Source organism: Somniosus microcephalus, chromosome 17 (assembly GCF_052327205.1).
Source record: "Somniosus microcephalus isolate GS21.2 chromosome 17, FLI_Smic_1.0, whole genome shotgun sequence".
NCBI lineage: Eukaryota > Metazoa > Chordata > Chondrichthyes > Squaliformes > Somniosidae > Somniosus > Somniosus microcephalus.
Window position 1 is genome coordinate 73,620,860 of NC_141003.1, and position 15,054 is coordinate 73,635,913.

The following is a 15,054-nucleotide window of genomic DNA, read 5'->3' on the forward strand; positions in this document are numbered from 1 at the left end:
CTCACCATGTCAAAGTAGAAAATCTTCTGCTCACAGCCTTCAGAGGGCACAGGCAGCGGAAGTCTTGACAATCCGTCCGCATTGCCATGTGCTGCTGACCTCCGGTATTTGATGTTGTAATTGTGAGCGCTTAACATCAGCGCCCAGCGCTGCATCCTGCACGCTGCCAGGGAGGGTATTCCTGTGTGTGGACCAAAGATCGATGTCAGAGGACGATGATCCGTCAGCAAGGTGAATTTCCTTCCGAACAAGTAGTGATGGAATTTTTTGATTCCAAAGATGATGCCCAAAGCCTCTTTTTCGATCTGCGGGTATTTCACCTCCGCCTTGCTCAGGGATCTTGACACGAATGCAATCGGCTTCTCTTCGCCTGAGGGAAAGACGTGGGACACGACCGCGACGATGCCATAAGGCGACGCGTCACAGGCCAGCTGAATCTGCAATGACGGGTCAAAGTGCGTCAACACTCTGGGGTCAGTCAAAGCTGCTTTGGCTTTCTTGAATGCAGCTTCGCACTCCTTCGTCCACGCCCAGGCCTTGCCCTGACACAGCAACTCATGTAATGGCTTCAACAGTGATGCCAGCTGTGGAATAAACTTTCCGTAATAGTTCAGGAGACCTAAGAATGACCGCAGCTGGCCGACACTTGTAGGTGCAGGAGCGTCGGCAATGGCTTTCACTTTCGACGGTGCTGTGTGTAGGCCGTCTGTGTCGATGACATGGCCTAGGTACTCCACCGATGGCTTGAAAAATTCGCATTTGTCCTTGCAAACGCGTAAGCCATATTCTTCAAGTCTTCCCAGTGTCTTCGTCAGGTTCTGCAGATGCTCGTTGTCGTCCTTTCCTGTGACAAGGATATCGTCGAGATAACATTGTACCCCTGGAATGCCACTTAAGATCTGGTCCATAGCCCGCTGAAACAATGCTGGTGTTGACGTTATACCAAAGGGTAGGCGGCAGTACCTGTAGAGGCCCTTGTGGGTGGTGATGGTGAGGTACTTCTGTGAGTCCTCTTCTACATGCATCTGCAAGTAGGCTTGGCATAGATCAATCTTTCTAAACTTCTGACCGCCTGCTAGACCCGCGAAAAGATCTTCAATGATGGGGAGGGGGTACTGTTCAGCTGAGAGCACAGGATTCACTGTTACTTTGAAATCTCCACATAAGCGAACCGCGCCGTCACTCTTCATCACTGGTACCACGGGCGTGGCCCACTCACTGTGCGAAACCGGCACCAGGACCCCTATCTTGACCAGACACTCCAGGTCAGCCTCCACCTTTGGTCTGAGGGCGTAGGGAACATTCCTGGCCTTCAGGAATCGTGGCTGGCTGTCAGGCTTCACCTTGAGTTTGACCGTAATCCCCTTCATACTTCCCAATTCTCCGTCAAAGACAGCCGCATGCTTTGTCAACACTGCCGCTAGCCCTGCCTCTTTGACTGACACCGCATTCACTTTTTCCCAATCCAGATGAATTTTCTCCAACCATGGCCTGCCCATCAGGGATGGATAGTCACCCTTGACCACGTAAACTGGCAGCATCACGGTTTGTCCATTAAGCTCCACCTTGGCCTTCGTCTTACCCAGCATTGGGACTGTTTCCCCAGTGTAGGTCTTTAAGATGAGCTTGGCCGGCGTCAGTGATAGGTGGTTCAGTTTTTCTTTGAATAGCTTCTCTGAAACCAAGGAGACAGCGGCCCCCGTATCCAGCTCCATTTTGACCGGTATTCCCTCTAGTAGTGGAGTGACTCCATAGTCTGAAGAGCCTCCATTCACCGTTAACACATGGAGATTCAGCTCCCCATCAGAGTCTGTGTCACTGTCTTCCTGTTCTTGTTTCACCATGTGTAGGTTTTTCTTTTTAGAACGCCAGTTGGATGTGTTTCCTTGTTTGTTTTTGTGTGTCTCTGTGTAGGATTGTTTGCTTTGCCCTTTACACACACGTTCAATGTGTCCTTTCTTTTCACATTTCCGAGGTCAGATCTTTACACCAGCAGTCAGATGGCTGATGATCTGACCTTCCACATCTGTAACACTCTCTGGCGCCCCTTGCATGCTTATCCGGTGTAGCTGCTACCCTGTGCACTCTTGTTGCAGCCCCCAACAGCTGTGCATCTTTAGCTGCTAACTCCATAGACACAGTGAGCTCCACTGCTGATTTAGGCGTCAGTTTGTCAGTCGTGAGCAAGCGCTTCTGTGTTGCTTCACATCTTAATCCACACACAAACCTATCACGGACAGTGTCATTTAGAGTTTCACCAAACTCACAATGCTCAGTTAGCTTCTTTAGCACTGCAACATATTCGGCTATGGACTCACCCTCCCCTTGGTTTCGTTTGTGAAACCTGAACCTCTCGGCAATCAGCAGCGGCTTGGGTGCGAAATGTGTTTCCAAAACTTCCACAATCTGATCATATGTCTTAGCGCCGGGTTTATCCGGGTGCATCAAACTCCGTAACAAGCCAAATGTTTTTGCTCCGATCACACTGAGGAACGTCGCCACTTTCACGTCATCTTTAATGCCATTTGCAGTCACGAAAAATCCGAAACGCTCTGTATAAGCACTCCATTGCTCCGCCGTTTCATCAAATGGTCCAAACGCTCCGGTTAGCATAGCCATTTTGTTATTTTTTTTTTATCTTTACAGTCCTTTTCCTCCACTTTTTTTAATCTTTACAGTCCTTTTCCTCCACTTCGTTTCACTGTATCGTTACTCTCCTCCTTCTTATTTGTGTAACACACGAACCGCCACATTTACGAGGCGATTGCATCAGCACTAAACTGCGGGCGCGCCATTAAGAAAAGACAGGAACTTCTTACTTTAAACATCACTGATTCCAGTGCAAAGTGATGCGCAAGTCCGTCGTCCTCGTCGCCAGTTTTGTTGTATCTCAAGGGGTTTTATACCCTTACCTATATAACAATTAAGAAGGACTCCAGGGTGGAGAGTTTAGTTAACGGCCATTTTATTTACAATGTGCTTCTTCACTCAATGCACTACATTTCCCATAGTGCATTGCAAATCACCACTACGGTATCCCATGTGGGACAGTTCTAATACACATTCAAAATACACAACACAGGGGATATCGAGTCCCAGGAGAAAACCTCGATATCTAACCTTGGGACTCTTACCATCAACTCAAGGAAGTTGGACTTTTTCATTGGAGCAGTGTAGACTTTGAGATGATATGATTGAGGTTTAGTAAAAGATGAAGAGACTAGATTTGATCAGGTGGTTTTTAGAGCTAGATAGGGATGGGCTAACGTCAGCGTTCCCTACATTAAAACAGTGACTACACTCCAAAAGTACTTCATTGGTTGTAAAGTGCTTTGCGACGTCCGGTGGTCGTGAAAGGCACGACATAATCCAAGTCTTTCTTTTAAAATACAAAAACAAATTGGGGAATTTTAAATCCTGCCACTTGGTGGAACCCGGGCGGGATGGGGTCAGGGGGAGAGGGCGGGGGGTGGGATCAGTCAGAGTTCCCACTCCCGACTACCATCAGGTGAGCCTGTGCTGGAAAGAAGGTGCTTGTGGGCATCGTGGAATGGGCAGAGCTGTGGCGCCATCGTTGACCGAATAGCCTGCCAGCACTCGCCGTCTAGGCTGACACATGAAGAGTAGACCTTGGGCAAGGTATCGGGTCGTCCTGGAATCCTGCACCAGCATCAACAGTCAGGAGAAAAGGAAGGAGCAGGGGAGTGGGACTCATTGGAGAGCTCTTTCGAAGAGCCGGCACAGGCACCATCAGCTGAATGGCCTCCTTCTGTGCTGCATCATTCTATGAAAACTGCTGGGCTGTTGCCCGAGAGGCCCACCGATTCCTGAGAGACTTTTCAGAGCGCGCTGCGCACAGAGATGAGTGGCTGCACCTAATGCTGTAAAGGTATCGAGCGGCTGAAGATGACCATCTACACAATTTCCCAAATTGGTTGTAAATAGCCTGTAAGATTACAGAGCAATTTAAAATTTGGCACAATTGAAATGTACGGAACCTGTCCCTGACGGCTCCCTTCTGCGGAGCTCTCTGCGGCAGCAGGGGAGTGGAAGCTGAGTCCTCTTATTGGCCCTGACTACTCAGAACCATGTACGGATCGATTATTATTAAGTATAGAACATTTTATCTGAGAAAATGATGGACATATTATGAAGAAAGAAAAAAAAATCAATGGCTATCTTTATTTACAGAAACTGTTTTTGTAGATCGTTCCTGCTGAATTCATCAAAAAAAAATTGCCTCCAAATTGGGTAACATGGCCTTTATTTTATAATACATTTTATTTTCGGAGATTCTTGTAGCAATTTTTCTTTTTGTGCTCGTCCAGGTGAGGGATATTGGTGCTGGGAATGGGAGCACTTCCTCATTATCCCCATGTCAGAGTCAAGCAATTTTTAGGTCAGGTAGGGAGATGGTGGCTCCAGCGCAAAACTGGACCTCTTGCACATCCCCCGCTTTCTATGCTCCACCATTGGCAGCCATGCCTTCAGTCATCTATGTCCTAAGCTCTGGCATTCCCTCCCTAAACTTCTCTGCCTCTTAACCTCTTTCTCCTCCTTTAAGATGCTCTTTGACTAAGCTTTTGGTCACCTGCCCTAATATCTCATTATGTGCTCAGTGTCAAATTTTGTTTCATAACCCTCCTGTGAAACACCTTGGGACGTTTTTACAAATGAAGGTGCTATATAAATGCAAACTGCTGTTACCATGGCTGCCAGCAGCCCACCAGTACCTGGCCCAAATGGCCATTCGTCATCCACGCACCCGGACTGTGAATATTGGCTGGCTGCACGACTATGGGTGGCCGTCACAGCCAAGCTTGATCCAGCTGTCGCCCGACTTCTACAAACCCGCAGCAGCCAGCAGGTGTCACCAGACGGCAATCGGGAGCAGGAAACCTTCCCTCCCCCCCCCACCCACCCCTCCCCTTGAGCGCAGGGGCTCTGAGACCAACTGCGGTTCCAATGTCAGTGTATTGGCCGAAGCCATAGACCCTCGACACGGGAGGTTCCTCGTCGGTATAGCTGAGTTCTGCACTGAGCCACTGGAGCCTGGATTCGCTTCGGTTGAAGTCATAGAATCATAGAAACTGACCGCACAGGAGGAGGCCATTCGGCCTGTCGTGCCCGTGCTGGCTCTTTGAAAGAGCAGTCGTGCTCAGTCCCACTGTTTGTCCGTGACCCTGTGAGTTCCTCATCCTCCAGGACCCGTCCGACTCCCTTTTAAAATTATTGAAGGAATCAGCTTCCACCACCTTTTCAGGTCGAGTGTTCCCGATCCCCACAACTCTCTGAGTCTGGGGTGTGATTACATCCTGTTGAAATCGACGCTATCAATTTTCAAATAAGCATGCTGCCACTGCCCAGCTTGCTTGTTGTATTAAGTAGATTTCATTAGTTCTATGTTTGTGCTGATGGATGCAGTTTGATATCAGGCTTGGCATCTAGTATCTGTGTAGAGTCTCTCCTAGACAGTTATGGATTCGTCTGAGTTCATTCCAGATGCAGTGCCTGGGCGTGATTGTGTTCTCATATATTCCGAGCGTTACATCCCATGTTTTTGCTGCAGTGTTAACCTGTTCCGCTCATGCCGCCGTAGTCTCCGCTGGGAGAGCGAGTCTTTATTTCAAGTGTAATTGTGTTATTGGCCCCGAGACTGCAGCATAACAGGAAGCAAATAGCACGGGCACCACCTGGCTGCATTCACATTGAAACCAATTCCTGGCTCATTTGTCCCACATTGTAACTCACTTCTGTTCAATCATTATCAATGTATGCTGGAATCTATTTATAATCGAAACTCCCATTTCGAGGCAGGAGAGCTGCCAATGTCCTAATTCACTCACCGTAGACGTGAATGAGACGGGGCTGCTGTTACTGTGAAATTACCGCCTCTTTACAGCAAAGATTTGCACACTCATTTCCCATTGTTTAGGCCATTAGGAGCAGCACAATGCACCTCACGGCTCAATGGAAACTGGTGGAGCAAGTCACAAGTCACTTTCATATCTGGCTGTGCATCAACTGACTCTCTACTTCAACTTTGGTGTTCAAGTGATCACTTTCAGACAGCAACCTCTGTACCACAAGGTGTTCCCCTCCCTGCTGTCCTGAAGCCACTTACTCATGGAGGGTACAGTGCCATGGGTGCTGCCCACCCTTCCAATACCTCGGCCTTATTGACCATTCTTACCCTCTGACACTCACCCCCCCCCGCCGCCCCGACTTTGAGTGTCCGCAGACTACACGACCGTGAACAACCATTATAGCCAAGTCCAGCCCTGCCCTCACTCAGTGTCCACACTCACCAACAGGGGACAGGGGGCACTGGATAGAGATCAGGAGCAGCAACCCGAGCTTTTCTGTTCTGTGTTATTTCTTAATGGTTGATGACATTTTCATGCAGTGCATTGCGAGGTGCGTGAGGCAGTGCACCGTGGGGTGTATATTGACACATTTTCATAAACCCACATCCGGACCCAATTCCAGTCAATTTTCACACTAAAGAATGAAAGACTTACATTTCTATAGTGCCTTTCAGGATGTCCCAAAGCGCTTCACAGCCAATGAAGTACTTTTAAAGTGAAGTCGCTGTTGTAATGTGGGAAACGCGGCAGCCAATTTGCGCACAGCAAGCTCCCACTAACAGCAATGTGATTGATAATGGTCAGATAAACTGTTTTTTTCTTTAAGTGACGTTGATTGTGGGATAAATATTGGCCAGGACACCGGCGACAACTCCCCTGCTCCTCTTCGAAATAGTGGCCATAGGAACTTTTACGTCCACCTGAGAGGCTGCAGACGGAGGCCTCGGTTTAAGGTCACCTCCGAAAGACAGTGCAGCGAACAGGGAGGACGAGAGAACCTCTCCACTTGCACGGTTTGCTCTAAAGTGCAACACATGACACCTCTGCCTTAATTAACCTCATAGGAGAATAACAAACGCATTTATAAATAACAAATCAAATATAATGAATTCTTTGGGGCCTAGTTGCCACAGATTCCAATATTTATGGATTCATGGAGGAGGCTCCCTAGGATTTTTTGAATATCTTACTGCAGTGAAAGTGCCCTGGTCAATTCCACCTTGTAGGTGGATTAATCGTTGTTTTACATTGTAATCTGTCAGAACTGATATGAATTTTAATTCTGAAAGGCGAAACACTTTCAAAGATGTTGTCCTTACTCACACAGTGAGAGACGTGGCAAAGGTCAAGGTCCACAGCAAAAACAATCATGGTCACGACAGCATATGCAGATGCCCATCAAAACAAGGGCCCTTGTTGACTGCCCATATTTAGCATGGAGGCCTGTGGGAGGAGCCTTCTGTGTAGTTTTTAAAATGGACATCTTAATAATAATCAGAATGACTAAGATGCCTCATAAAGTTGTGATGCATATTTTAGCAGGTCAGGCAACAGCAGAAGACGAAGAAGGATTTGCATTTCTATAGCGCCTTTCACGATCACCAGACATCTCAAAGTGCTTTACAGCCAATGAAGTACTTTTGAAGTGGAGTCACTGTTGTAATGTGGGAAACGCGGCAGCCAATTTGCGCACAGCAAGCTCCCACAAACAACAATGTGATAATGACCCAGATAATCTGTTTTAGTGATGTTGGCTGAGAGATAAATATTGGCCAGGACACCAGGGAGAACTCCCCGGCTCTTCTTCGAAATAGTGCCATGGGATCTTTTACATCCACCTGAGAGAGCAGACGGGGCCTCGGTTTAACATCTCACCCGAAAGACGGCACCTCTGACAGTGCAGCACTCCCTCAGCACTGCACTCGAGTGTCAGCCTGGATTTTTGTGCTCAAGTGGGACTTGAACCCACAACCTACTGACCCAGAGGTGAGAGTGCTGCCCACCGAGCCACAGCACAGAGGTGCAGGATGCCCAGTCACTAGTACTCCCGCACCTGAGTGTACAATTGGAGGTGTTAATCTCATGTCACTTTCAGTAGACGGTGTTAATCTCATGTCACTTTTAGTAGGAGGCGTAGATCACGTGTCACTTTCAGTTTGTTGTTGTGGCTTCTTTAAGCTGCTGCAGACCTTGATATCCTGCGGCACCACGATACACCCCACCCACCAAATGGGTGGGCTCCAAACAATAAAGGCTTCCGTCCCATGCTTGGAGCCCGCTCAAATTATGCAGATCACACTGATCCTGGAAATGACGGTAGGATGAGTGCTCAGGACACCAGGCGGAGTGGGGTGGGGCGCGGCGGTGGATGGGGGTCAGCGGAAGTGTCAGCCTATCTCGCTTCCAGTGGGGATCACGCCCCTGTGGAAAATACAGTCTAATGTTTGAAATTTTACCAAAACAAAGCTGCACACCACATTCGGGTCACTGAGGCATCCCTCTGTCACCTTGGAAATGATGATCTCCAGTGCCCTGCGGGGCGGGCGAAGGTTAAGAGGCAAGCGATAAGATGTCCTTATTGTTGTTTTTCTGCCAGGCTTGCGAGGTACACAATGCGACCACTATGATCTGCCAGGCCCCCTCCCTGGCCATCAGTCAGAGCCAACAGACAGATAACATGGAGCGTCCCGAAGAGTTCGGATTTATCCTGGACAATGTGCAGACGTTACTGATCTACAACAACACCAACTTCATCTATTACCCGAACCCTGTGTTTGAGCCTCTGAGTACCTCAGGAGTTTTGGAATTGAAACCTGGGTCTCCCATTATACTGAAGGTAAGTGAGGCCGAGTTAATGGCTCAAGGCCTTGGTTCAGGACACCAGCAGCATTGAATAAAGAGAGAGGGAAGCTGAGCGTTCTGTATCCTCACTGTGTCACAATCCAGACTCCTTGCACCCGCTTCTCCGTTGTTTTCCGGGCTAGGTGACACCCAGCCTGGGCTTTAAAAGCTTACGGATTGTAGGAGGAAGGAAAGATTGAGGGAGGTACCTAGGAAAGAATGAGTTAGAGTTGACACGTTGAGTCTTAATTTCAATGAAGGGAGGCCGCAGAATGCCCCGATGGTGCACCCCAGAGAGCTTGAACCTTAACCTCAGTTGTTATTCTTGTCAAACTTATTTCTTGTTTTTTTTTCTCCTTTCAAATCACAGGGCCGGAACCTCATCCCTTCTGCTGCCGCTGGTAACATGAAGCTGAATTACACTGTGCTGATCGGAGAGAAGCCGTGTACCGTTACGGTGTCAGACACTCAGCTCCTGTGCGAGTCTCCAAATCTTACCGGACGGCACAGGGTACTGGTGAGTCGGGGTTTTTGCAGGCAAAGACTGAAGCTTTTGGTTTGGTGGTTACTCATCTGGCGATCGAGTGGTGTCAACATTTTCTGGTCCGGTCTGGCCTACTCCAACTATCAGCACCATTTCACTTTGAGAGTGTGTTTATAACCTCTATAGCTATTATTGTCCTGTCATGAAAGCCACCAGACTGTGTAACTGAGCCGTGCAGAACAAGAAGTCCCCAGCTCTGATCCCTCAGCACAGTCAGGGCAGCGATGGAGCATTCCAGTTGGTCTCAATGTCCTAAGGCTGGGGAAGGAGTGGAGGTTGGGGAGCAGTAGAGAATGTTAGCCAGAATTCCCGGCTCTTGATTGGTATTCAGTGACGTCTGTTGGAAATTGTACGCGTGGATGCTGGGTGAACATAAGGTCAGGCTTGGTTGCAAGGCCCACCAGAGCAGAATAGCCTGCTCAAGGTAGAGGCTCCCGCATGAAGAGTGGCTACTTGGGTGAAGTACCAGAGGGCTGGCTGCAGATAACGTCTTCAGTAGAGGTGATGAGAAACTGGGGAGGGGGTGGTGGGCAGAGGTGGGGAGGAGGACTTGAGGCTGCTGGACTCCTGAAGCAGTCTACTCCGAACACTGTGTGGCACAGCCTCCATGTTGCCCACTGTTGAAGCTGCACGTGCTGTGCAAGGAGTGTCTACGATGCAGGTCGTGTCTTTGTTTTAATCTTAATTATTCATCGAAGCTACTTTTTCAAAATAAAGGTGAGAGGCTGAGGTTAAGTGCGGTCACCGAATGTGGAAAAATGGGGCCTCCTCCACATACAAACGTGGGGGACAGAAAGTCCTCTTCTGCTCCGAGCGGGTAGACGTAGAGAAGATGTTTCCACTTGTGGGGCAATCCAACACTAGAAGACATAAATATAAGACAGTCACCAATAAATCCAATAGGGAATTCAGAAGAAACCTCTTTACCCTGAAAGTGGTTAGAATCTGGAACTCATTCCATACCGCAAGGAATGGCTAGGCGAATAGCATAGGTGTCTTTAAGGGGAAACTAGATATGTACGTGCAGGAGAAAGGAATAGAAGGATATGCTGGTAGGGTGAGATGAAGTAGGGTGGGAGGAGGGTTCGTGTGGAGCATAAACACCAGCATGGACCTGTTGGTCCAGAACACCTATTTCTGTGCTGTACATTAAAATACACAGATAGGAAAACAGCCAGACTGATGGACCCAGACAGCTAATATCCAGACAGACAGAAAGACCCAGACAGTTCACCACTCTTATATACTATAAAGAGAGAGGTGGGTGGATGCAATGATGGATGGTCAGATAAACAGCCAGAGACAAAATGGTTAGATTTATCTTTACTGACTGGGCCCTGAGGTTATATCCCATCAATTACAGAACATTAACGGGAACATTTTTTTCAGTGATATAATATGCTAAATCCATTCAATGCTAACTATTTATATAATGGCGTCATTCAAGAAACGTTACTGGGTTTTATTTTTACGTTTTCACACAGAAATGGAGTAAAATCCTGGAGACAACTGTTCGGTTTATTTGTGTGCTACGTCCCCAAACCCTTTGACATCAGAAAGAGCACAGAGCATATATATCTCTGCTGTTGGTCTGTCCATCCAGTTTCTTTTTGTCTAATCTATCTGTATTTCTGTTGTCTGTCTATCTTTCTCTCTGTCTGCCTTTCTATCTCTATCTATCTCTCTATCTACCTATCCATCTCGTTATTACAGAATCAATGACCATCAAACGTTCCACCACCTCCCCGACAAAGTCATTCCCGTTGAGCCGGGCCTCTCCCCAGCCGACCTTTGTTAATAATAATGAGCTGCCTTCTTCCCACTCAGGCGCGGGTCGGAGGCCTGGAGTACTCCCCTGGCACCGTGCACATTTTCCCAGACAGCCCACTGAGCTTCCCGGCCATCATCAGCATCGGAGCGGCTGGGGGTCTCCTCATCATCTTCATCATCGTGGTACTGATCGCCTACAAGAGGAAATCTCGGGAGAGCGACTTGACACTGAAGAGGCTGCAGATGCAGATGGATAACCTGGAGTCGCGGGTAGCCCTGGAATGTAAAGAAGGTAATCTGGCGCTGCCGCCTTGCCTTTCGTCAATGCTTTTTGCAGTGTCCTTTCAGCACATACGAAAGCAATCAATATAGCTGTTCCACCACTCTTCGCGTAAGGTCCACACAGCCATTTCACGGCTGGTTGTAAACTAACTATAAACACAGCTCCTTTATATTTTATTGAAACCTCAATGAGGAAAAAGGCCATTAAGCCCAAGGACGTATACAGTGGTGTTCCCCAAGGGTCAGTATTAAGACCACTGCTATTTTTGATATATATTAATGACCTGGACTTGGGTGTACAGGGCACAATTTCAAAGATACAAGAGGACACGAAACTCGGAAATGTAGTAAACAATGAGGAGGATAATAACAGACTTCAGGAAGACATAGACAGACTGGTGAAATGGGCAGACACACGGCGGATGAAATTTATTGCACATTCTCCCCGTGTTTGCGTGGGTTTTCTCCGGGTGCTCCGGTTTCCTCCCACAGTCCAAAGATGTGCAGGTTAGGTTGATTGGCTATGATAAATTGACCCTTAGTGTTAGGGGGATTAAATACATGGGGTTACGGGGATAGGGTGGGATATGTGTTGGTGCAGGGGTTACGGGGATCGGGTGGGATATGTGTCGGTGCAGGCTCGATGGGCCGAAATGGCCTCTATCTGCACTGTGGGGTTTCTGTGATTCTGTGAAGTGTGAAGTGATGCATTTTGGTAGGAAGAATGAGGAGAGGCAATATAAACTAAATGGTACAATCTTACATTGGGGTGCAGGAACTGAGAGACTTGGGCGTGTATGTATATAAATCAATGGCGGTGGCAGGACAAGTTGAAACATAGAAACATAGAAGATAGGAGCAGGAGTAGGCCATTCAGGCCCTCGAGCCTGTTCTGCCATTTAATGAGATCATGACTGATCATCCAAACTCAGTACCCTGTCCCTGCTTTCTCCCCATATCCCTTGATCCCTTTAGCCTCAAGAAATATATCTAACTCCTTCTTGAATATATTTAATGAATTGGCCTCAACTGCCTTCTGTGGTAGAGAATTCCACAGGTTCACCACTCTCTGGGTGAAGAAATTCCTCCTCATCTCAGTCCTAAATGGCATACCCCTTATCCTTAGACTGTGACCCCTGGTTCTGGACTCCCCCGCCATCAGGAACATCCTTCCTGCATCTGGCCTGTCTAGTGCTGTTAGAATTTTATAAGTTTCAATGAGATCCCCTCTCATTCTTCTAAACTCTAGCAAATATAAGCCTAATCAACCCAATCTCTCCTCATATGTCATTCCTGCCGTTGAGAAGGCTGTTAAAGCATATGGCTTTATTAATAGAGGCATAGAGTACAAAAGCAAGGAAATTATGCTATAAAACATTGGTTAGGCCTCAGCTATTGTGTTCAATTCTGGGCACCACACTTTAGGAAGAATGTCAAGGCTTTAGAGGGAGAGCGGGATAGAAGAGATTTACTGGAATGGTACCAGGGATGAGGGACTTCAGTTACGTGGAGAAGTTGGGGTTGTTCTCCTTAGAGCAGGGATGGTTAAGAGGAGATTTGATAGAGGTTTTGAAATTCATGAATGGTTTTGATAGAGTAAATTTGGAGAAACTGTTTCCAGTGGCAGAAGGGTCGGTAACCAGAGGACACCGATTTAAGGTCATTGGCAAAAGAACCAGAGGCAACATGAGGGAACATTTTTTTACACAGTGAGTTGCTGTGATCTGGAATGCGCTGCCTGAAAGGGCGGTGGAAGCAGATTCAATAGTAACTTTCAAAAGGGAATTGGATAAATATTTGAAGGGAAAGAAATTACAGGGCTCTGGGGAAAGAGCAGGAGGAGTGGAACTAACTGAATTGCTCTTTCAAAGAGCTGGCACAGGCACGATGGGCTGAATGGCCTCCTTCTGTGCTACATCATTCTATGATTCTATGAAAGATATCCGTTTATGATTCTCGCTTCCGAGTCAGAAGGTTGTGGGTTCAAGTCCCACTCCAGAGACTTGAGCATATAACCTAGGCTGACACTTCAGTGCAGTGCTGAGGGAGTGCTGCAGTGTTGGAGGTGCCGTCCTTCGGATTTAGGTTTAGCATAACTTTTTTGGTTTTGTACTCTGTGATGTAAGAAAACTACTAGGCACTTGGTCTAAGTGTTAAACAAAACTTTAATCAACTGTTTTACAACACGGAGGTCTAGTTGTGTCCTTCACTAGTTCCTGTTAAGAATGTCCTGTACAAGCTGGGCCCGTGCCCGAGTATTTATACTCTCCCTGGACAGCGCCACCCGCAGGCCGCTCAGTTGATTCCTGTTACTCTGTGCCTCTATTAATGAAGCCAAGGAAACCCATAATCCTTTTTTTTAACAGCCTCCTCAATTTGTCCTGTCATCATCAAAGACTTGCGTACGTAAGCCCCCGGGTCTCGCTGTTCCTGCACCCCCTTTAAAATTGTACCAAATAGGGTAGAACAAGACACTGCGATTCCTGATATCCATCATCTTTGGCACAGACCTCAGTCTGTAAGATCCAGAGGGGTGAGACTAAAAAAACCAAAGTAATAATTTCTAATTGCTTTTAGTAGACAAGCCATCATTATCCTAATCAGCATGTTTAATTGTGTTCATTTTGTTAATGGCTGTGTAATTAATAGGGTCGCGTGTTTCTTGCCGAGCCCTTTTAATTCCGTGACACTCTTCTCCGGCAGCCTTTGCAGAGCTTCAAACAGACATCAACGAGCTGACCAGCGATTTGGATGGGACGGGGATCCCCTTCCTAGATTACCGGACTTACACCATGCGAGTTCTCTTCCCAGGAATCGAAGACCATCCCGTTCTCCGAGAGCTGGAGGTAAGCGGATTCTGGAAGCGGGTGAGAGCAGATAGTTAATGTCTGATGGACCTCCTTGAACGGCCTGTAACCAATGTTCCCTGAAAGTTGCACATTGTTCTGCACGGCCTGTTTCTTTAAGTGCGCGGACCCTTTAAGTTTCCGTGCATGCGCGGTATTTACAATGGAGAAGCCGGTGAGCGACCCACGCAGGACCTTTCCCACTACTGCGCGGCCGCACAGCTTAGAGGGAACATTGCCTGTAACGTGCCTTATGTCCTCTTACCATTTATATTTCTGATGAGCACAATGGGTTGGAGTGGCCCCCTTCTGTGCTGCGATTTTCAACGGTTCGAAGAGAGGAGGGTGAAGAGGGAGGAAGGGAGTGGGGGCGGGAGTGCAGCGAACAGGAGAGAGAGAGTGACGGGGAGAGAGAAGAGGCAGATGGAAGCAAAGAGAAATGGGAGGGAGAGAAAAAGAGAGATACAAGAGAAAGAAAGATTTATCTAACACCTTTCACCACCTCAAGATGTCCCAAAGCTCTTTACAGCCAATGAAGTACTTTTGAAGTGTAGTCACTGTTGTAATACAAGAAATGTGGCAGCCAATTTGCGCACAGCAAGGTCCCACGAACAGCAATGTGATAATGATCAGATCATCTGTTTTCGTGATGTTGGTTCGGAGATAAATATTGGCCGGGGCACTGAGGATAATTCCCCTGCTCTTCTTCGAATAGTGCCCGGGATCTTTTACATCTACCTGAGAGGGCAGGCGGGGGCCTCAATTTAACGTCTCATCCGAAAGATGGCACCTCCGACTGTGCAGCACTGCCTCAGTACTGCACTGGAGTGTCAGCCTAGATTTTGTGCTCAAGTCCTGGGCCTGGGACTTGAACCCACGACCTTCGGACTCAGAGGCGAGAGTG

General features: G+C 47.7%; 1 protein-coding gene across 6 annotated transcripts in view; it reads left to right on the plus strand.

Annotated features, from left to right (window-relative positions):
- Positions 1-15,054, plus strand: part of plxna4 (plexin A4) — a 691,435-nt gene that overhangs the window by 580,602 nt on the left and 95,779 nt on the right. For all 6 annotated transcript variants that reach the window (XM_086010677.1, XM_086010680.1, XM_086010678.1 and 3 more), the window contains exons 18-21: positions 8,464-8,703; positions 9,079-9,225; positions 11,080-11,314; positions 14,008-14,150. In XM_086010677.1, the coding sequence (XP_085866803.1) occupies positions 8,464-8,703; positions 9,079-9,225; positions 11,080-11,314; positions 14,008-14,150 (765 nt within the window). The remainder of the gene's footprint in view (positions 1-8,463; positions 8,704-9,078; positions 9,226-11,079; positions 11,315-14,007; positions 14,151-15,054) is intronic.